At 39.8% G+C, this 24,113-nt stretch overlaps 1 protein-coding gene and 1 pseudogene across 1 annotated transcript in view; both read right to left on the bottom strand.

The window, feature by feature from the left end:
• The window catches only part of PPME1 (protein phosphatase methylesterase 1), a 40,924-nt gene that overhangs the window by 6,967 nt on the left and 9,844 nt on the right, over nt 1–24,113 (bottom strand). Inside the window, exons 2-8 of the mRNA XM_007520246.3 lie at nt 19,204–19,297; nt 18,299–18,391; nt 15,516–15,573; nt 14,710–14,761; nt 6,532–6,686; nt 5,244–5,334; nt 3,195–3,260 (exon numbers count right to left, since the gene is read on the bottom strand). Coding sequence (XP_007520308.1) covers nt 3,195–3,260; nt 5,244–5,334; nt 6,532–6,686; nt 14,710–14,761; nt 15,516–15,573; nt 18,299–18,391; nt 19,204–19,297 — 609 coding nt within the window. The remainder of the gene's footprint in view (nt 1–3,194; nt 3,261–5,243; nt 5,335–6,531; nt 6,687–14,709; nt 14,762–15,515; nt 15,574–18,298; nt 18,392–19,203; nt 19,298–24,113) is intronic.
• LOC103111036 (small ribosomal subunit protein uS10-like) lies at nt 9,480–10,193 on the bottom strand (annotated as a pseudogene).

Here is a 24,113-nt window from a genome sequence, read left to right on the forward strand (position 1 = left end):
TGAAGTGTCCCCCACTGCAGGCAGGAAGCATGGGCTGGAACCGGGTCCTTGAGCTTGGTATTATGTGCACCATTACCCAGCCCCCAACAGTTTTTTAAAGAAGAGAGACTGTGGCCCACAGAAATATGCAGAAATGCTCCACTTCACTCAACACTAGAGGAATGCAAATTAAATTCACATTGAGATTCCACCTCAGACCTGTGAGAATGGCCTACAACAATAAAACAAGGCACAAAATGACAGGTATTGGCAAGGTTGTTGAGAGAGAGGAACACTACTACACGGGTGGTGGGAGGGCAAACTGGTGCAGCCACTATGGAGAACAGTTTGGAGACCCTTAAACAAATACAAATGCAAATACCTTAGGATCCAGAAATTCCATTCCTAGGCATTTACCCAATAGACATGGAACACTAATTCAAAGGGACATATGCACTCATAGGTTCTTTTCTTTTTTTTTATTCCCTTTTGTTGCCCTTGTTGTTTTATTGCTGAAGTTATTATTGTTGTTACTGATGTCAACATTGTTGGATAGCCCAGAGAAAAATGGAGAGAGATGGGGAAGACAGGAGGAGAGAAAGATAAGACACTTGCAGACCTGCTTCACCGCCTGTGAAGCGACTCTCCTGAAGGCAGGGAGCCGGAGGCTTGAACCCGGATCCTTACACTGGCCCTTGAGCTTCATGCGACATGCACTTAACCCGCTGCACTATCGCCCGACTCCCCCCTCACAGGTTCTTAACTCCATTATTCACAATAACCAAAGAGTGGAAGTAGCCTAAATGCTCATCAACAGATGACTGATAAAGAATTTATGGAATATATACCCCTTGAACAAAAAGAAATTGCTAGAGAAGGGTGAGATAGAGAGGGGGAGAGAACAAGAGACACCTGAAGCACTGCTTCACTGCTCCCCAAGTTTTCCCCTGCAGGTGGGAGTTGGGGGGCTTAAACCTGGGCCCTCATGCATGGTAATACATGTGCCCCAGTGGGTGTGCCATCACCTGGCCCCTCAGGCCCCTGTAATCTTATAAACCACTAATAAAAAGAAAAGAAAGAAGGCGGGAAGGGAGGGAGGCAGGGAGGAAGAGAGAGGGAGGAATCAATGTTAAGTCAGGGGCATGATGTTACTTAATAGGCTGAAACCTATGGTGGGGATGACTAATCATTATTGATGCAGCCAAGATTTGACTTTTAACTTGATTTTCTCAGGTAATTAGGTAGCAGCTATGAAACTGTTGCTTTATTCACTGGTAATTCTTCCTTATGGGTCTATGAAACCTGTAGGAAAGCAACTAGAAAAGAGAATTTGCCCTCTTGCATTCTGCCTCTTGCACTCCCACCTCCCACCTCCCCTTTAAAGTAGTGGCCACATTAAAGTCAGCATTCTTTTCACACAGATGGGTGTTCTCAGTTAACTGTGCAGAAATACACACTGGCATGCCTGCCTGTGGGTGTCATTATTATGCAGAACTCATGTCAAATGCTCATAGAGTAGCAAACATGTCCATAGAACGGTGATCATCTGAGACCATAAACTAAGAATCTAGCAGATTTGATTGGATGCCCCCTTTCCAGTCTTAAGCAAAGGTATAAATAAATGTATACATATATGGAGAGATAGATAGATAGATGGGAAGAAAGAGGGAGACATGAAAGCACCACTCCATCATCCAGGATCTCTCTCTTTCCATGGTGCTTGTAGGTGTCGTGCCAGGGATCAAATACAGGACCTCTAGAGGGCCAGCTGGTGGCACACCCGGTTAAGCACACATAGTTCAGCAGGCATGTAATTCTATCAGCTGAAGCACCTCCCCAAACCCACCAGCATACTTCTCGCTGAGCCTTGTTTTTACTCATCTGTAAACTAGCACCAATGATGGTACCTATCTTGTGGCTGAAAATCAAATGAAACACAATAAAAAAAAGAAAGAGACTGGTCACAGACTAATAATAACTGGGGCTGTTATACTATCCTACCTAGTTGAAAACTGTCCATAATACAAGGTACTTAAAATAAAATGGTATATACCAGGTGCTTTTCCAGGGCTCACAGACAGCAAGTATTCACTAAAGCCGTTATCATTCTCACCACTTCTTGTGCTCCCTCTGCCTGTTTTGTTGGACATCATTCTCTCAAGTCACTTAAAGTTTATTCTGTGACTATATATCAAGACTCATGGGACCCTACCCAGGAAGATTAACTTCCCTAAACAGTCTTCACTCACTCTTAGACCTGGTTTTCATGCAGACTATATCAAAACTTTATTTATTTACTTTTACTGTCACTAGGGCTATCAGTGGGGTTTGGTGGCTCCCAGCAACCATAGTTTCCTCTTCCTATTTTATTTGATAGGGGAGAAGAGAGAGGAAGGGGGGGACACACCTGTAGACCTGCTTTACTACTGTGAAGCATTGCCCTCCCACTGAAGATGGGGAGTAGGAGATCAAACCCAGGTAACATGTATGCTCAACTGGGTATGCCACAGCCCATACTGCCACCTCCCTTACTTCTTTTTCTCCCAACCTAGTTTCGCTTACAAAAAGACTATTCTCAGAAGGAAACCACAGCTGTGAGCACTAGTGTGAATACTCAGGTTTTACTCTCCGTTCTATGGAATTCTTCACCTTTTAACACATATATTTTGCCAAGAAGTAATCCAGAATTTTATATGACACTATTTAATTATGGGATTTTTTTTTAATTAAAAAAAAAGAAAAAAGGAAAAGATAGCAGGCCCAACTGAGCTAACCCATAAAATTTATCTAAAGTAGGGAGCCGGGTGGTAGTGCAGTGGATTATGCGCACGCAGTGCAAAGCACAAGGACCAGCGTAAGGATCTCGGTTCAAGCCCCTGGCTCCCCACCTGCAGGGGCTTCACAAGTGGTGAAGCAGGCCTGCAGGTGTCTATCTTTCTCTCCCCATCTATCTTCCCCATCTCTCTCCATTTCTCTCTGTCCTATCCAACGACAACACCAACAACAATAATCATAACTACAACAACAAAAAAACAAAGGAAACAAAAGGGAAAAAATAAATATTTTAAAAAATTAAAATAAAATAAAAATTTATCCAAAGTAATGAAATTCAATAGGACAGCAGGAATGGCGTATGACAAAAAAGCAACCTGTTACTACTATTTTAACATTATTTCAGTCTTTAGCCAGTCCAAGGGGTATAAAGTGAGACTTACTGCTTGACTTGGCCAACCATTGAGACACGGGCAGACTCCAAATTTCTAATCTGGCCACTCTTCACACTAAAAGAGAAAAGTAAGAGCGAAGAGAGGAAGTTACTCATCATTCACTTTACTATCTTACTAGGATCAAATGGGTAACTGGCCCTGGAACAGTTTTTAGTGAAAGTCATACTTTATTTCAAATTTTTATATGAAAATCATTTATCTATAGTTTTCATTTATCCACAATCTAGTTTTAAAAGTAGCAGGGGGGGGGGCAGGTGGTGGTGAACCTGGTTAAGTGCACATAATACAGTGAAGCAAGGCTGCAGGTGTTTCTTTGTCTCTTTCTCTGTATTCCCCACCCCTCTCAATTTCTCTGTCTTTATCTAATAAAAAATAAAAGTAGAGAAGGAATCTAAACCTTCCTCTCTGTTTCCCCATTATCTTGCTGAAATACAAAAAGTATGTCTAGAAGTGAAAAAGACTTTCAAGTCTCATTTAGTGAGACTAGATAGTCTCTCTCTTGCTATTAGGGTTATTGCTGGGGCTCTGTCCAATGGCTATTTTGGGGGAGCAGTATTTTGAACCCAGGTCTTTTGCTTAGTAATATGTGTGCTTAACCAGATGTACCACCACCTGGCCCCCATATGCTCTCATCTTAAAGGTAAGAATGAACAGCTAAAGAAATAACTCAACTGGTATAGGACTTTCATACCTGATGGCCTCAGTTCAAGCACTCTGACTTATGCTTCTCTGTCTCAAATGAAACCTCCGCTCTCATATGTAAAGAAATAAAATCTTTTTTTTTTTTTTCCCTCCAGGGTTATCACTGAGGCTTGATGCCTACACTATGAATCCAGTGCTCCTGTGGTCATTTTTTCCATTTTATTAGATAGAACAGAGAGAAACTGAGAGAGGAGGGGGAGATAGGAAGAAAGGGGGAAAGACATCTGCAGTCCTACTTCACTGCTTGTGAAGTGAACCCCCCCCCCCCCCGCAGTTGGGGAGCTGGGATCTTTGTGTGGGTCCTTATGCTTCATACTATGTGCATTTAATCTGGTGCATTACCACCAGGCCCCAAGAAATAAATCTTTTTTTTAATATTTATTTATTCCCTTTTGTTGCCCTTGTTGTTTTATTGAATTTATTACTGATGTCGTCATTGTTGGATAGGACAGAGAGAAATGGAGAAAGAAGGGGAAGACAGAGAGAGGGAGATAAAGAAAACACCTGCAGACCTGCTTCACCGCCTGTGAAGTGACTCCCCTGCAGGTGGGGAGGTGGGGGCTGGAACCAGGATCCTTATGCCAGTCCTTGCACTTTGTACCACCCGCATTCTTCTTCTAGCGTTTGCCACCACCCGCACTTAACCTGTAGCACTACTGCCCAACTCCCTCAAGAAATAAATCTTAAGGGGGGAAGGGAGAGAAACACATGGAGGGGTAAAGTTTAAAAAAGAGAGAGCTAGGTGGTAGCACACTTGGTTGAACACATGTTACCATAAGGACCCAGGTTTAAGCCCTGGTCCTCAGCTGCGGGGGTTTGGGAGGGGGGGTTGTCTTCAGCTTCATGAACAAGTGATGCAGGTTATCTTTTTCTCTCTCCCTTTCTATTTTTCTCTGTCCTGCCAAATAAAACAAAGTGGGAGGGAGGGAGGGAGGGAGGGATAAAAAAACGTAACACTTTTAGGAACAGCAAATTCATTATGCAGGCACAAAGCCCCAGCAATAACCCTAACGGGGGGGGGGGGGGGGACAACTAGACAGCAGATGATCCGATCCAGCAGCAGCAGAGCAGACCCCTCACATCCGAGTTCAATCTTCATAAGCTACAGCTGTTCACTGCTCTGTTCTCTCTCCAGCATGGAAATAAAGTCCTTTATTTGTTAGTTGTTTTTTTTTGAAGCCAGATCCGTATGTTTTCTCAACAGAAATTTGGGTGTTAGTTGTTTTTTAAAGCTAAGACTCAGAATCTGTGAACTGATGTGTCTGAGCTGATGATGAAAAAAGAAAGCTACAGCTTTAACATTCAAAACGCAGACAATATTAGTTTGCAGATTACCTCCATTCGATGGCATTCTCAAGAGACTTGAAGGTTTTAGGACGACCACGCAAGAAATTCTGCATGCTATTAAGTGCATCCATGGCTGTACCTAAATAATAAATAAAATCTTTAATCACAGAACTTAATTTATATGGGCTGGATCAATATATGCCTTTAATGCAGCAAAATTCAGAGATGCCTGGGGGAGAAAGATGCATTTTAAGAAAATTCAGGGGGTCAGGTGGGTAAGTGCACACACTACAGTGCACAAGGACCTGGGTTCAAGCCCCTGGTCCCCACCTGTAGGAGGAAAGCTTCACAAATGGTGAAATAGAGTTGCAGGTGCCACTCTGTCTCTCTTCCTCTCTCCCAGTCCCCTCTCAATTTCTCTCTGTCTCTATCCAATAATAAATAAAATAAAAAGATTTAAAAAAAAAAGAAAATTCAGAAGATGGATGTGATAGCCTATTTCCAAGATAATCTCCAATCAATTTTCCTTCCTAACATTCATTCCCTTGTGTAGTTCTCCAATAGTGATAAACAATAGTACATCGTCTGAGCACAAGAAAAGACACAGCACCTTTTTAAATGGTAAAACTGTAAGACATTCATACTGCTGAAATATTATGCAGCCATGAAAGATGTTTATGAAGAGCTTCTGTTATCAAAAAATGATTATATAATGTGGGGCATGGCTTAAGTAAGGGAGTGTGGTAAACCAAAATTAAATCACTACTAATAAAATTATTCAAAAATAAGTGGAGGAATACAGTCAAAATGTAAAAACTTGTAAGATAAGTAAATCCTAGCAACATAATGTATGGTTGGGTAACTAGTTAACAGTGCAGCATGGCACATTTGAAAGTTGCCAAATGAGTATCTTTACAGTTTTTATCACAAGAAAAAATGTGACTCTGTGATCATAGACATTCGCCAAACATGCTGAGATGATTTTGCAATATATACATATATTAAATCACTATGCTCAAAATGGATAAAACATTTAAAAGTGTCACTAAAATCCAACTGATACTCAGATATGTAGACAAACACTCCAAGTAGACAAACACTCCAATAAAGATTTTACAGGCGCAAAGAAAATCATGCTGTATACATGAAACACAATGCTACGTGTCAATTACAATGTAATAAAAATACTTGGAATGCATTTGCCACAAAATAACAATAAAGACAGTGGAGCATATTACAAAATGAGTGAAATCAACAATAAATTACAACAACATAATAATCCACTATATATCTCTTGGAAGTCAAAGATTCTGATTTAGTCAGCACTAAAACTTACCTTCTACAACATCAATCATGCACAGACCCAGAAGGCTTGGCACCAGGTTGGCTGATGCTGTGTGGACTGCAATAGCACCGCCCATGCTGTGCCCGATCAGCATGATTGGAGGAGGGAGGTCCCCGTACATGGCCTCAACCACATTGCCGACATCTCTACAAAGAGAAAAAGGAAAACCCTGGCAGTGCTCTCTAACAACATTGTCAAAATGTTCTTTCTTACCTCCTTCCTTTGGTCTATGACGGTCTACAGGGACATCCTGCAAACATGCTTGTACATGTCTAGATGTGTAGGTACATATGTAGCTCTCCAAGATAAAAAGCAGTTTATGGTCTAAGAATCTCTTAAAAATTATTTTTAGAATTTAGCCATTTAATATCATTATATAAAACTATACTATTATTTTATTTTTATTTCTTTATTGGGGAATTAATGTTTTGCATTCAACAGTAAATACAATAGTTTGTACATGCACAACATTCCCCAGTTTCCCATATAACAATACAACCCCCACTAGGTCCTCTGTCATCCTTCTTGGACCTGTATTCTCCTCACTCACCCACCCCCACCCCAGAATCTTTTACTTTGGTGTGATAATAAAACTATACTATAATTTTAAATCTAAGCTAGAAACTCTGGACAAATCATTGTACTATGCTGCCTCAGTATTTTCACCTATAAAATGGGAAAATATATTAAGCATTATAGTGCAGTGAAGCTTTTGCATCAAAAGATAAACTGCAAATCTGGACTGAAGTTGGTGTATTGCACCAAAGTAAAAGACTCTGGGGTGGGTGGGTGAGGAGTACAGGTCCCAGAAAAGGATGTATTGTTCTGTGGAAAACTGAGAGATGTTATGCATGTACAAACTATTGTATTTACTGTCGAATGTAAAACATTAATCCCCCAATAAAGGAAAAAAATTAAAAATAAATAGAGTAAAAAAAAAAAACAAACCCTGCAATGCCAGTTTACTATTTACTATGTAGCTTTAATTAGTTGCTTAAATCTACTGAATTACATTCATAAAATGAAGAAAACAATATTGCTACTCTAAATTTCTTAGAGGATTAACTAAAACAGTGAATGCAAAATTGCTTTAAATGAATTAAAGTGATATATAAATACTATTACCTACACTTTATCAAGTGAAGTCTTTTGAAGTATACACACAAATATAAGAATAGCATCCTAAGAAATTAGTAACATGTTCAGAACTAGTTTTCATGGGCTTCTATTCTCATCTTCTTTAATCATGATCGATCAAAGTCACACCTTAAAGCTTTGAAATAAGAACTGAAGTATAACCTCTGTTTTTCATTTGCAAACAGGCCTTCTTTGCTACATAAATAAGAGGTGTTTCCAGAGAACAGTGGATCTGCTATCTTCTTTTGGGAGTGGCTGAGTCAGTCAAATCCAGGTGTGTTACAACAGACACCTGAAGCACCAAATAGTGCTGGTCAGATGTAACACTTATGTAAGGACACAACCTCTCAAGTATGGTTTCCAGTGTTCAGGATGATGGCAAAAGGAAACTCTCTTAATGGTGTGCCAGGTACTTCATGCCTGGTGATTCCACCATTCCTAGAGGATTATTTACTCCTTCCAATCTAAAACAGACAGAAAGAGAAAAGAAAACAGAAAGACAAAGAGAGGAGAGACAGCCCAGCACCAGTCATGCCTGGTGCTTCTATGTGGTGCCAGGGTTTGAGCCCAGGTCCTCACACTTAGTAAAGGGTGTGCTTGAGTGGGTGACCAATCTCCCAGTCCCTGAAGGAATTTTAAAATATCATAAAACAATGACAGATATGAATATCCTAGTTTTGGCATAATTATAAACAATCTGAAGGGGAGAGGAGGCCACCCAATTTCATACATTAAGAAAACCAATTTAATATTTCATTGGAGCTAAATTTAAAGCTAGTACTTTTAACTGGTAACAGACATGATGAGTTAAATTAAGATTACCTAAGAAGGGAGGGGGTAGATAGTATAATGTTTATGCCAGGAGACTTTTGTGCCTGAGGCAATCCCCCACACCACCATAAATCAGAGCTGAGCAGTACTCTGGTAAAAAATAATAATAAATAGTAAAAATAAGAGGGTGCCAGGCAGTAGAGCAGCAAGTTAAAAGCACATGGCACAAAGTGCAAGCACCGGTAAGGATCCCAGTTGGATCTCCCAGCTCCCCACCTGCAGAGGGGTCACTTCACAAACAGTGAAGCAGGTCTGCAGGTGTCTTTCTCTTCACCTGTCTTCCCCCTTCCCCTCCCCTCTCAATTTCTCTGTCTATCCAACAGCAACAGCAATGGCAACATAACAACAGCAACAAAATGGGAAAAATGGCTACCAGGAGCAGTGGATTTGTAGTGCAGACACCAAGCCCCAGCAATAGCCCTGGAGGTGAAAAAAAAAAAAATTACCCAAGTCCAGTTCTTTTTTAAAAAAATTATTTATTTTCCCTTGTTTTTTTTATTGTTGTAGCTATTGTTATTGATGTCGTCATTGTTAGACAGGACAGAGAGAAATGGAGAGAGGAGGGAGAGAGAAAGATAGACACCTGCAGACCTGCTTCACCGCTTGTGAAGGAACCCCCCTGCAAGTGGGGAGCCAGGGGCTCGAACCAGGATCCTTAAGCAGTTCCTTGTGCTTGGCACCACATGCGCTTAACCCTCTGCGCTATCACCCGACTCCCTTTTCTTCCTTTTTAATTTTTGGCTTTAAAAAAAAAATTCTTTATTGGAGGATTAATGGTTTACAGTTGATACAGAACAATTCAACCCCGACTAGGTCCTTCTCTGCCATCATGATCCAGGACCGGAGCCCCCCCACACCAAAGTCTTTTACTTTGGTACAACACACCAACTCCAGTCCAAGTTCTGCTTAATGTTTTCCCTTCTGATCTTGTTTTTCAATTTCTATGGGTGAGATCATCCCATATTCATCCTTCTGTTTCTGACTTATCTCACTTAACATGATTTCTTCAAGCTCCAGCCAAGATGGGGTGAAGAAGGTGAATTCACCACTTTTAATAGCTGAATAGTATTCCATTATTTATGTATACCACAACTTACTCAGCCACTTATCTGTGTTGGACACCTGGGTAGCTTCTGGGTTTTGGCTATTACAAATTGTGCTGTTATGAACATAGGTATACACAAATCTTTTTTTTTTTTTTTTAAATCAGAGCACTGCTCAGGCTCTGGTTTACAGTGGGGTGATTAAACTAGGGATCTTGTAGCCTCAGGCATGAAAATCTTTTTTTTTTGGTAACAAGTTATCAATTTATTTAAAAAGGCTAATTTAAGCATCTGCAATGATGACTTCAAGCTCAACCCCAGGCTCAATACTGATGGAAATAATCTGCTTATCGATCTCAGAAGGACTGTGTAAGTAAATGAGTTGCTGGAAGCTCCCAAGTCTTGGAGCCTTCACCACAGGGGTTTTCCTTGTAGTAATTCTCAGAATCTTGGCAGGCATCCGAACTGGTCCTTTCACTTTCAAATTCTTCTTTGTACCCTGATCAAGTTGGCACTCACTCCACGGACTTCACATTATGGCTGTTCGTTCAGTGTGATCCTAACTCGGTGGATGGCCACCTCAGGAGTCTTCCTGTTATCTTTAAATGCCAAGGCTGTGGGTACAGCTTCCTGACTGACTTGTTACTCGTGAAAACAGCGTGCAGTCAGGAGCACAAGCACATGAAAGGTCCACTGCACTTGCTACCATTCTTTGTCTTCAGCAAAGAATGAAACTTTTTTTACCTAAACATTATGCAATCTCACTCGCCCTCCAATTCTTTTTAACAATACTCATTAACTAGTCTAGAGGAGTTCTAGAATATCTATTTCAGGCACAGAAGGTAAATCTAACATAATATTATACCTAAACTTAGGAAATGTACATGTGTAAACACATATATTCAGGCAAAAGATGAGTTTTATATATATAAAAAAGCCTTAATCTTTATTTATTTTGGATAGAGACAGAAAAACTGAGGAGGGAGGGTGATATTAAGAGCGAGAGAGACAGAGACATCTGCAGCACTGTTTCAGCACTTGTGAAGCTTCCCCCTAAGCCCAAGGTAGGGACTGGGGGCTTGCACCCGGGTCCTTACTCATGGTAATGTATGCGCTCAACCAGGGCACCACCACCTGGCACTTCAGGCACAAGATGATCATGCTCAATCACTTGATTCTCTACCACTAGGAGAAGCTTATTCTCATTTAAGATAGTCAAAGTATTTAGTTACTAATCAAATTATCAGCAACTTACTTGAGAAGTGCCCTGCAATTTCAAAATTAAAAACTATTTAAAGATCAAATAAAGAGGAAGCAGAAGGGAGGGTGGGAATAGGTAGCATAATGGTTATGCAAAGAGACTCTAAAGCCTGAGGCTCCAAAATCCCAGGTTTAGTCTCCCAAACCACCATAAACCAGAGCTGAGCAGTGCTCTCTCTGGTATAAAGGGGGGGGGGGGGGGGGAGGAAGCAGGAGGGATCACTTACAAATCTGGACTGAAACTGGAGGTACCACAATTCGGTAGAAGATTTTAAAGGTGATTCTATCATATATAATAACACTGATTTTATTTCCTGAGAAGCAATATACCGTATCATAGGATATTATAAAAAGAAGAAAAAAAATCAGTCTTGGCTCTTCTATTTTCAGTGGTGGATTGCATGCACAGTTTAGCTTCTGAAATATGGCAAAAATTCTTCTGTCACACAATTATTTGAAAACCCAACTGCCTGCCCATAATGTATGACTATCTGATTTTTTGTTTCATAATGACTGAATTCAGAAACAATATAAATGTTTTACTGCATTATTATTTCAGTAAGAATCTAGTCTGTTGGCACTCCAGACTGCTGGTAATCAATCATCTTCACCTACTGTAAATTATTTCATGATTTAAATGTTTGGTGCCAGTTATCAACTTATTATCCCTCAGTTCTAATTCACTCTTCATTAAATGTGCAAAATATGGAAATAAGGCCTTTAATATGTTTTCCTCTGTCACATGGCCTGAAGGGAAGCTATGCGACTAGAGGACACAGAGGACGCACTGTAGAAAGACATTCACGTGTTTACTCCACGGGCTCCTGACACCTACACTTGTCTAGTGCCCAGCTCCTACAGCGCAGGTTGCTTCCTCAGTGCAAATGCCTTCTCCAGCACTCCCTCACAGACAGATCCCCAATGTTTTCATCCTTCCACCTTTACTGAGGTATGATTAGTATATAAACATGGCATATAATTAATGAATATAATTTAGTAAGTTTGGCTATATTAAATAATGATGTTAACATCTCTACAATTAAGATTATAAACACCCACAACCTCTTAAAATTTCCTTCCACCCATGTGTGAGTATGGGAAGAACACTTAACAAAGGAGCCAGGCAGAGACACACCCAGCTGATCAACGTGCTACAATGTGCGATGACCAAGGTTCAAGTCCCCAGTCCCTACCTGCTGAAGGGAAGGTTCGTTAGTGGTGAAACAGTGATACAGGTATTTCTCTTTCTCTCCTCTCTCTACTTCCCCCTTCACTCTCAATCAATTTCTCTCTGTCTCTATCCAATAAATAAGTAAATGAATCATTAAAAAAATAATTAACAAGAGATCTATCTTCTTTCTTTTTTGGTTACTTTTTTTTTTTGCCTCCAGGGTTATTGCTGGGGCTCAGTGCCTGAACTATGAATCCACTGGAGACCATTTTCCCCATTTTGTTACCCTTGTTATTGTTGGATAGGACAGAGAGAAATCGAGAGAGGAGGGGAGACAGAGGCGGGAGAGACAGACACCTGTAGACCTGCTTCACTGCCTGTGATAAAACTGTAAAATATTTAAAATGTACAATGTCACATATATATATGTGTATATATACACAGAGAGAGAGAGAGAGAGAGAGACTGTGGAATGTTGACCACACACAAGTTAATCAACTTCATATTTTTTAAGTTCTCTTTACTTCTATCTAGCTAATTCCTCATTACTCCAAATTCCCTGTAATAGTTGTTAAATCTTAAAGTTGTCTTCATTTGCTTTAGATTTTTTTTTTTTGCCTCCAGGGTTATTGCTGGGGCTCGGTGCCTACACTACGAATCCACTTCTCCTGGAGGCCATTTTTTCCCTCTTGTTGCCCTTGTTGTTTATCGTTGTTGTTAATATTATTGTTGTCGTTGTTGTTGGATAGGAGAGAAATGGAGAGAGAAGGGGAAGACAGAGAGGGGGAGAGAAAGAAAGACACCTGCAGACCTGCTTCACCGCCTATGAAGTGACTCCCCTGCAGGTGGGGAGCTGGGAGCTCGAACCAGGATCCTTTCACTGGTCCTTGCACTTTGCGCCATGTGTGCTTAACCCTGTGCGCTACCACCTGGCCCCCTGCTTTAAATTTTTTATGAGAAAGTGAGAGAAACACTAGCATACAATTAGTTGACACATGCAGTGTCAGGAGTTAAACTGCATGCAAGTCCTGAGCTCTGCCTCTATGACACCTTCCCCAGCTCTGATGAATTTTAATATTCTTACTGTTCAAGTGGCTGTGTTAGTTTCTTCCTCCTGAGTGTCTTAGACTGATACTATATCAATGTTTCCTTTCCATAAGGCCTTTTATCAATTCTTTAATTTTCTCTTGATTGTCAGCCAAGACAACATCACTAGGTGACTGCCAGGTCATTGAGATGATGTATTTCACAATATTGTTAGGTCTACAAATTCTGTAAATCCTTCAGAATCATTCACAGATCTTCCTATATGTATCACTAACAAATCTGATTATTTCAGGCTTTATGTTCTCACAGTACAAAGGCATTAAAGCAAGTGAGGGTGATTCTTGGCCCCCCCTTTTTTTTCAGGCACATATTATTGAGTGGAATGGTACTGACACATTTTTTTAAATTTTATTTATTAATGAGAAAGACAGGAGGAGAGAGAGAAAGAACCAGACATCACTCTGGTACATGTGCTGCCAGGGATTGAACTCAGGACCTCCTGCTTGAGAGTCCAGTGCTTGATCTACAGTGCCACCTACCGGACCATGGTACTGACACATTGTTATCTCACTCACTCTCTGCCAAGCAGTAGAGCCGTATAATCACAATTATGATTTATTAACTGTGTGACCTCATTCAGCCTTTCTGAGAATAATGGCTATGCAAAAAGATTTTTATGCCTCAGGTTCCAAAGTCCCAGGTTCAATCCCCCATACCACCATAAGCCAAAAGTGAGAAGTGCTTTGTTCTCATTAAAATAAAGCAAACAAAATATATTTAAAAAAATAAAGTGAGGGGGCCAGGTGGTGGTACACCAGATTAAGCACACATAGTACAAAGCATAAGGACCCACCCAAGGGTCCCCATTTGAGTCCCTGGCTCCCCACCTGCAGAAGAGTCACTTTACAAGTGGTAAAGGAGGTTTGCAGGTGTCTTTCTCTCTACCTCTCCATCTCCCCAGCCCACTCAATTTCTCTCTGTCCTATCCAAAAAAATTAAAAAATTGAAAAAATGGCCACCAGGAACAGTGGATTCTTAGTGCAGGCACCTAGTCCCAGTGATAACCTTGGAGGCAAAAAAATATAGTAATAATAAAAAAGTGATAAAACCTAAACTACACAGTTAATAATGCAGATAAAATAATTTAAATCAATAAATTTAATTAACTTTACATTCATATCAAATTCTCAGTTTAACCAGGTTTAAAAGCCACTGTACATGCTATCCCCTTTCCTTTTACTTTTTGAAGCCAACGATATAGTTACAGCTTAATATCTTGTCTCTGTTTATCAACTTAGATAAAGAATATGGTGAAATATCTTAAGATAATTGCACTGGATTTCTTTTGCAAACATGCCCCCCACAATACATAGCCAGATTCCATTTAACTTTACTAACAGAAGTAAACTTTCAAAAACTAAACAAAATAAACTTGCCTTGGAGAATTTTCAAGTAGCTATGTCATGACCATTACACTGAATGTACTAAGAAGGACAGGAGTTTTTTGTTTGTTTGTTTTCCAAAATTAAGTAGTAAGGAGATTTAAGTACAGGGAAGAGAACAGAAGTAAAACTTTCTGTGTTAAATAATGTCTAATAATTCAACAGTAGTGATGGTTATTCAACTATTAATAATAGTTGATGGAAACCAGGCAAGGTATAGGCAATATTAGATACTTACTTTGCCATTGTTTCTGCGGATAGGTCTTCAGAATTTCTGGCTTTTGTTTCACCTGGAAAAAAAAAATTTTTTTTTAATTACAATGGAAAAATAAGAATTCTCAAAGACAGGAATTCTAAAAGCAAGAATATTCTTTTTCAAATATTTCATCTTTTGGGGGCTGGAAGGTAGCACACTCAATTAAGCGCACATCATTACCAGATATCTCATCTTTGAACAACAAAGTGGGAACTACATAATTGCATATGATAGGCTTAACAAGGTATCTGCTATGTCACAGATACATCTTTATAGTTAACTACCATATGGAGGGTAATTAGAGTAATCTAGCAAAGCTTTACCCACATTCATATCACCAGGATCAGATTTTGGTTATATTTTAGTTATATAACGTGTGTGTGTGTGTGTGTGTGTGTGTGTGTGTGTGTGTGTGCGCGTGTGTGTGTGCACGCGCGCGTGTGTGCATGTGTAAAAGGTTTATAGGGCTGGCAAAATAGTTCATCTGGATAAAATACCTACTTTGCCATATACATGATCTAGGTTTCATTCTGGCCTCCAAGGCACTGAAGGAAGCTTCCATGTTGTGGGGAATTGAACAATTCAACTCACAGTGGTAAAACCCAAAGAATAAATAATAATAATAATAGTAACAAATAATAAAATAAAATGTTTTTAGAAGTTAGAAATTCCTTCAAAATAGCCAAATGGAACCTATCAGATTATTTTACAAATACTAAAATTCATAGTACTTAAGACTATTAAAAGCACTATCAATGGATCAATGACTAAGTAAGGACTTCACTCACCATGGCCTCGAAGATCCAAAGCCACAATCCTACATTGAACCCTACTAATGATCGATGCCTAGGAGCAGAAAGAGAAAAAAATACATCTGGGTCAGCAAATTTTTTACTATTATTAATGATTATTTGAGCAAACTATCATTAGGATCTAAGGAATTCAAGAGAATAAAAATATTTCAGTTCTTTAAAATGATGAATATGTCCCTTTGGGGGGGGTACATTCTAGATCTACTTTACTCATAGAAATAGGACAGGATATATGTAATTCTTCTGTATCCTTAGAAGCTAGCATGAGGCATTTGCTGACTGCATTATTTTATTAAAGAGTGAACTTTCAGAAGGTCTCTTTAACAAATGGTACTGGGAGAACTGGACAGCCATGTAGAAAAATGAAATTCGACCACTGATTAACACCATGCACCAAAATTAGCTCAAAAGGATCAAAGATCTGGATGTTAGACCTGAAACTATAAAATACATAGAAGAAAATATCTGTGAAACATTTCAAGATCTTTAACATTAAAGATGTATTTGGAGACTTCACCCCATAGAAAGAGAAACAAAAACAAGATTGAACAAATGGGACGATAGCAAATTAAAAAGCTTCAACACATCAAAGGAAATTCCATAAGGATAAACACAAAACCCAGCAATTTGGAGATGTTTAGGAAATTCCATAAGGATAAACAGGAAACCCAGCAACTTGGAGATGTTTGCAAACCACACATAGGACAAGTAGTTGATATCAAACATCTACAAAGAACTCACAGAGCTCAACAAAGAGAAAAGGAACAATAACAAGTGGGCAGAAGATATGAATAGACAGTTCATTACAGAAGGGATATTCTAGGACAGGGATACATAGCACAATGGTTATGCAAAGAGACTCTAATGCCTGAACTCTTTTCTTCTGTAACCCCAAAATAATTTTAGTCCATAACCCCAGAGGGAAAAAAGGGCAGGGAGTAATGATCAGAGGTTTCTGGACCCCAATTCTACTGGGACTTGTAATGTTTGTCACCAGGAATCTGTTTTTTTTAAATATTTATTTATCTCCTTTTATCACCCTTGTTATTTTATTATTGTAGTGATTGTTATTGATGTCGTTGTTGTTGGATAGGACAGAAAGAAATGGAGAGAGGAGGGGAAGACAGAGAGGGGGAGAAAGACAGACACTTGCAGACCTGCTTCACCACTTGTGAAGCGACTCCCCTTCAGGTGGGGAGGTGGGGGCTCGAACCGGGATCATTACGCCGGTCCTTGCGCTTTGCGCCATGTGCACTTAACCCACTGCGCTACCGGAGGACTCCCCAAGGAATCTGTTTTTATACCAGCACTGAGAAGAAAGTGAATCTGGAAAACACCAGCAGAAGTCAGGCACTGTTTCACTCATTTGAGAAAGAAGAGGAAAAAGGAAGGACACTCAGAAGTAGTAACAGGTGTAGGTGTGACTCCAAAAGGAAGTGAAAGCAAGACTGCTAAAAAAAAAGATGGACAAAAAAAACCACAAATATAGATACAGAGAGATAGATGTAGATATAAAGCCAACCATATGTGTGATCTTAGGAGAATTATTGCAGATTCCGCTGGAGAGAGATGGGGACACAGAACTCTGGTGGGAACAGTGTGGAAATATATCCCTATTGTCTTACAATTGTGTAAATCACTATTAAAAAAAATCTTTCATTTTTCTATCTTTAATAGCAATAACACTGTTGGAAATAAAAAAAAAACTTTCCAAATATATACGGTCAATCTCCACATATAAAATATTATAGTAGGGTAAAGAAGATAGTGTAATGGTTATGCAAAGAGACTCTCATGCCAGAGGCTTCAAGGTCGTAGGTTCAATCTTGCATACCACAAGTCAGAGCTAAGTAGAGCTCTGGTAAAAAAAAAAAAAAAGTATTTCAGTAAGAGGCATTATTTCACTCTAAAGTATCTAAATAAAATGTCTGATTAAATGTGGATAAGATTCTCAGTAATTGGGAATCAGGCAGTAGCACAGCGGGTTAAGTGGACGTGGTGCCAAGCCAAGGAGCAGCATAAGGATCTGGATTCGAGCCCCTGGCTCCCCACCTGTAGGGGAGTCACTTCACAGGCAGTGAAGCAGGTCTGCAGGTGTCTTTCTCTCCCCCTTTCTGTCTTCCCCTCCTCCTCTCTCCATTTCTCTCTTTCCTATCTAACAACGACATCAATAACAGCAGCAATAATAACTACAACAATAAAAAACAGCAAGGGCAACAAAAGGGAAAATAAATAAATATTTAAAAAAAGAGGAACAGCATTAAAAAAAAAGATTCTCAGTAATCACAGATCACTGACAGATCTCCACTTTTTTCTTGTAAGATTTGTCTTATGACCCTGAAAATGGCCTCTTTTTTTAAAATTAAAAAAAAAAAATTATTGGATAGACAGCCAGAGATCAAGAGGAAAGGGGGAGACAGAGAGAGAGTGAGGGAGTAAGACAGAGAGAGACACCTGCAACCCTGCTTCACCACTCATGAAGCTTTCTCCCTGCAGGTGGGGGCCAGGGGCTTGAACCTGGGTCCCTGCACATTTGTAACATGTGCACTCAACCAGATGTGCCACCACCTGGCACCCAGATCTCCACTTCTGACAAGGCATAGATTCCATCCCAATACACATATATACACAAATCTTAATAAAATGAAGATTATGGGAATTAAGTTTAGAACCTTTAGGAGGATTAATTAGGCTAGTTAAATTCATCCAAAATTATGCAATGATTGCACCAGTAACAATTTCTACTGTCAACTACTTACTGTGAAGACAGCCCAGGAAAGGGCAGAGTGGCCTCCTCCATGCAGAAGGAGTAGGACTGGACCCTCTGAACCACTCTTGTAAACTCGAAATGTGTATGAATAGTTAAGGAAAACATATCTAAACTTTTGTTGACTGAAATTTTTATTTAGTCATTATAATTACTGATCAGAAAAAAAAAAAAAAAACAGGCAGCCACAAATTATATGCAAAGGTACAGTCTTCCGAACTTAAGAAACAGCCAAAAGTTTTAAAGATATCAACCATGTTCTTTGAAGCAAGAAGCCAATGTGACTAATTTTTTTCAATGGAAAAAAAAATGCATCATAGACCCAGTTTTTAGATACTAAATGGGCTCAACTCATTTGATTCATAAAACCTTCTACTTGGGCTCTGAAGAGATAGTTTCAGGAATTTATTTCTTAGCCCCAATGCATTAGACAATTCTAGCTAGGTAATATATTTGGCAAAGACACAAGTAATATGCCATGTTTACAAAGAATAAGTGGGGAATAAAAATGTCAAGAACAGTGCTGGAGAGAGAGCATGGTAGTTATGGAAAATGACTTTCATATTTGAGGCACCAAAGGTCCTAGATTCAATCCCCAACACCACTTTGCTCAGCTCTGTAAATCAGAGATGAGCAATGAACTGATTAAACAAACCAACAGAACAGTGTGGCCTTGGAGGTGGTGCAGTGGAAAAGGTGTCAGGCACTCAAGCATGAGGTCCCGACTTGAGCCCCTAGCAATGCATGTACCAGTTATGGCCCGGTTCTCTCACCCCTCACATATATGTACATCTTTAAAAAATGAGAACACACAAAGAACATCTTAGAGATGATACATCTTCTACTTTAGACACCGTGCCAATTTTTATACAGAAAAAGTAATTTTGCAAAGGATATGTCCTTGCCCGTTTCATTCTCTACTTCTACATCTTCCATCGACTCAAAGTATTGACTCCACGATACAGGGGAAAAGTCTCGTTTTCTTCCAGGGCTAGGGAAAGAAGAGAGAAGGATTTTAAGTAAAATTATATATATATATATATATATATATTTGTGAAAAGATAAAATCCTGATCAATCAATGCAAAGGAATAAGTGTATCTTCTCTTAAAGAAGTATTTTGTAGGTGTTTGTAGGTGAGCGCTGCCGCTGGTAAGTTAAGAAATAAATCGTGTGGTCTGGGAGGTGGCGTAGTTGTTAAAGCATTGGACTCTCAAGCATGAGGTCTTGAGTTCAATCCCTGGCAGCACATGTACCAGAGTGATGTCTGGTTCTTTCTCACTAATAAATAAATAAAATCTTTAAAAAAAAAAAATACTTAAAAAAAAAAAAAAGAAATCACACATTCTAGGGAGTCAGCAGGTGAAGTGCAGGTGGTGCAAAGCGCAAGGACCAGCATAAGGATCCCAGTTTCAGCCCCCGGCTCTCCACCTGTAGGGAGTTGCTTCACGAGCAGTGAAGCAGGTCTGCAGGTGTCTATCTTTCTCTCCCCCTGTCTTCCCCATCTCTCTCCATTTCTCTCTGTCCTATCCAACTACAACATCAATAACAATAATAACTACAATAAAACAAGGGCAACAAAAGGGAATAAATAAATATTAAAAAAAAGAAATAAACCATACATTCTTGAAAACAGTTCAATGGAAAAAAGAGGAGTCTTTTCAATAAATGACACTGGAGTACTGGATATTGTGCAAAAATGTGGAGCTGAATCAGCTGTTTACATAATATGCAAAAACTAAAAACCAAAAAAATCACAGACCTAACATGTAAAGCTGAAACTATATAAAACTAAGAAAATAGAGCACAGATCTTATGGACTAGGAAATAGCTCCTTAGGTATAACAGTGAAAGCACAACAAAAAGATACTGAAACTTATAAAGAATAAAATGTTGGGAGTTGGGCGGTAGCACAGCAGGTTAAGCGCAGGTGACGCAAAGTGCAAGGGCCAGCTACAGATCCTGGTTCGAGTCCCTGGCTCCCCACCTGCAGGGGAGTTGCTTCACAAGTGGTGAAGCAGTTCTGCAGGTGTCTAGCTTTCTCTCCCCCTCTCTATCTTCCCGTTCTCTCTCCATTTCTCTCTGTCCTATCGAACAATGATATAAAACAAGGGCAACAAAAGGGAGTAAACAAATACATAAATATTAAAGAGTAAAATGTTTGTGCCTTGACCATAGGGGAAAAAAATCAGTATATACAAACACACACACACACACACACACACACACACACACACACACACACACACACACAATAATAGTGGTGCTCTGGCTTTTCTTTCTCTCATAATAAATAAGATAAATCTAAAAAAACAAAACAAAAACTCGGTCTTGGAGCCTGGGAGATTGCTCAGGAGTCAAGCTTTATACCATGCATGAAGTCCTGAGTTCATTCCTACCCACACAGAATCACTATAGACAGCACCAGGGGAAAGTCCATGTATGGTTAAGTGGTGCTTTGGTGTATCTCTCTCTCTCTCTCCTCTCCCTTTCTCAAACCAGAACTAGAAAAATGGGGGGAGAGGAGAGCAGGTGGTGGTGCACCTGGTTGAGCATACACATTTCAGTGCGCAAGGGCCTGGGTTCAAGCCCCTGGCCCCCACCTGTAAGGGAGAAGCAACATGAGGGGTAAAGCAGTACTGCAGATGTCTCTCTCCCTTTCTATTTTCCAGTCCTCCCTCTTTTTTTTTTTTTTGCCTCCAAGGTTATTGTTGGGGCTTGGTGTTGGCACTAAGAGTGCACTGCCCCAGAGGCCTTTTTTTTTTTTCATTTTTATTGGATAGGACAGAGAGAAATTTAAAAGGGAGGGGGAGATAGACATGTACAGACCTGCTAGACCACTTGTGAAGCAACCCTCCTACAGGCGGGGAATCAAGAGCTCCAACTGGGATCCTTTCATGGGTCCTTGGTCTTGGTACTATGTGCATTTAATCGGATACGCTATGGCCCTCCCCCCAGCCCTTTCTTGATTTCTTTCTGTCCTATCAAGTACAAGAAAAATAAAATTAAGTAAAGGAAAATAAAAACTGGGTTGGATAGGCAGCTTAGCAGTATCATACATGTGCAAAGCCCTGCATTCATTACCTAGTAGCAAATTTAAAAAAAAAAAAGCTTTGAGGAGTCATCTGTTAAGCCCCTATAGTTTTCTGTTGACATAACAGAAGACTATGAAGACACAGAAGATACATAACTTGCCTACTATTGATATATGATGGTGCCTACTAAGAGATGACCCAATCCAGCAAATTTATGTAATCAACTGGTCAAGAAAGAAGGTACTGGGTGGGGTAGATAGCATAATGATTATGCAAAGAGACTCTCATGCCTGAGTCTCCAAAGTCCCAGGTTTAATCCTCCACAAACCACAGCTGAGCCCTGCTCCAGTAAAAGAAATTTAAGGAGGCAGGGCCAGGTGGTGGCCCACCTGGTTAAGCACTCACATTACAGTGCATAAGGACCCAAGTTCAAACCATTGATCCCCACCTGCAGGGGGAAAGTTTCACAAGTGGTGAAACAGGGCTGCAGGTATCTCTCTGTCTCTCTCCTTCTCTATCTCTTCTCCCCTCTCAATTTCTCTGTCTCTATCCAATAGTAAGTAAATATATTTTTTAAAAAGAACAACAACAAAAAAAAGAGACTGAAAGGAAGAAAAGGAATGAAAGGAGAAGGGGGTCGGGAAGTAGTGCAGCAGATTAAGCGCACATGGCGTGAAGCGCAAGGACACTGGAGCAAGGATCCGGGTTTGAGCCCCAGCTCCCCACGTGCAGGGGGAGTCTCTTCATAGGTGGTGAAGTAGGTCTGCAGATTTCTATCTTTCTTCCCCCCCCCCCCGGCTTCCTTTCCTCTCTCCATTTCTCTCTGTCCTATCCAACAATGATGAAATCAAGAACAACAACAATAAAACAACAAGGGCAACAAAAGGAAAAGAAAAAAAAATAAAGAAAAAAGGAATGAAAGGAGAAAAAGTGAGAGAGAAAAATTCCTGCCTGTTTAAAGAACAAGGAATACGGTGATTGTTTTATGTATAAGTCTTAAAGAGAATGTCAAATCTAAACAGTCGTAATACATTTCAATATCTACTAGACGGCTCAGTTGTCTAGAGCTATTAGTGAGTCATGAGCTGCGTAGTAGCAGCCCTAGTCATTACTGTCACAAATTTCATAATCTACGAGTCTTGTAGTAGAGGCAAAACACAGCAGTTTAATAGCAGTCAGCTATTTAGATCAAGGCACCAGTTTTAAAAACAGAAAGTCCTCATTACCAACACTCTGAAGAAACTGGGAGGAAGACAACCAGATGGCTGTTTGGTATAAGGTGGAGTGTTCAACACCTAAGGATAAGGGCATGTTATTAAAGCAACAGACTTAAAGATTCTGAAAACTAAGTACTGGATCCCTGCAAACAAATCTTAGTTTATAGAAGAAACCATTAGCTATCAAGATTCAACGAGTGTTCTGCGTTCTGCAAGGAAAGTATCTCCACTTGAAAGATGGAAAAATACAGGTCCAAATATGTAAAATAACATGTTCAGAACCACTTAGGGTACCCCTAGATCTTAGAATTAAACATAAATCAGTAAGTCTAGTGCCAAAATGTTCTTTTACATATCACACAGTGGTAGTGAGGCCCAGAAAGAGGGGAAAAACTTGAGTAGAGCCACAGGGTTCATTACTAACAGAGATGATTTCCATTAGCAGCTGGAAAAATTTCATAGCAAAGGACAGACACAGAGCATGGCCACCCTGGCAGAAAGAACTGAAAGTAAACACTTTCAGCATTTTACTCTGGTTTGGAATGACTGGATATTTCAGTATCACAAAAATCTCTATTCTCAGTTTATATACTGAATATAATCCCAACAAAAATATGATTTTCCCCCCTGACATTTAGAAAGTTTACTTGTAAGAATAACCAGATAATAGAAGTCAGTAAAATCCTTTAAAGAAAAAAAAAAAAAAGATTAAGTGCACGTGATGCAAAGCTCAAGGACTGGCGAAAGGATCCCGGTTCAAGCCTCCCCTTCCACCCCCGGCTCCCCACCTGCAGGGGAGTCCCTTCACAAGCAGTGAAACAGATCTGCAGGTATCTATCTTTCTCTCCCTCTCTGTCTTCCCCATCTCTCTCCATTTCTCTCTGTCCTATCCAACAACGACAACAATAACTACAACAATAAAGAAAAAAAAAGACAACAAAAGGGAATATATAAATAAATAAGGAGGAGGTCATTTCTACTTTCTACTATTTACTAAAACATAGTGATAATGCTTCTCTAATTGAAAGTTGTAAAGGGGCATATAAATAAAGAGGTGAAAGAAAATCCATAGATAGGCCCAAAACTATAGGGAAATTTGTTATATACCAAAGGTGTCATTGTAATCAGTGGGGAAAAAGACTAATTGAAAAATCATATTTATGGCACGAAGTGCAAGGACCAGCATAAGGATCCCGGTTCGAGTCCCCGGCTCCCCACCTGCAGGAGAGTCGCTTCACAGGCGGTGAAGCAGGTCTGCAGGTGTCTATCTTTCTCTTCCCCTCCTCTCTCCATTTCTCTCTGTCCTATCCAACAAAAAATAAGAAAAAATAATCATATTTAAAAGAAAGCAAAAAGTGAGACTCTGGGGTTCGGTGCCACAAATGTCACCAGCAGATGAAAATCTGACGTTGACTTCACCCCACCAACACCACTGGTGACTATTCCACAGATAGGTACACAAATTCTGACAAGCAGAATAATTTACTTAAAAAAGAAACATGAGGCCCCAACAAAATACATCAAGAAAAAGTGAAGTAACTCCCAGTGGAGGACCA

The sequence above is a fragment of the Erinaceus europaeus genome, chromosome 17, assembly GCF_950295315.1.
Source record: "Erinaceus europaeus chromosome 17, mEriEur2.1, whole genome shotgun sequence".
NCBI classification, from domain to species: domain Eukaryota; kingdom Metazoa; phylum Chordata; class Mammalia; order Eulipotyphla; family Erinaceidae; genus Erinaceus; species Erinaceus europaeus.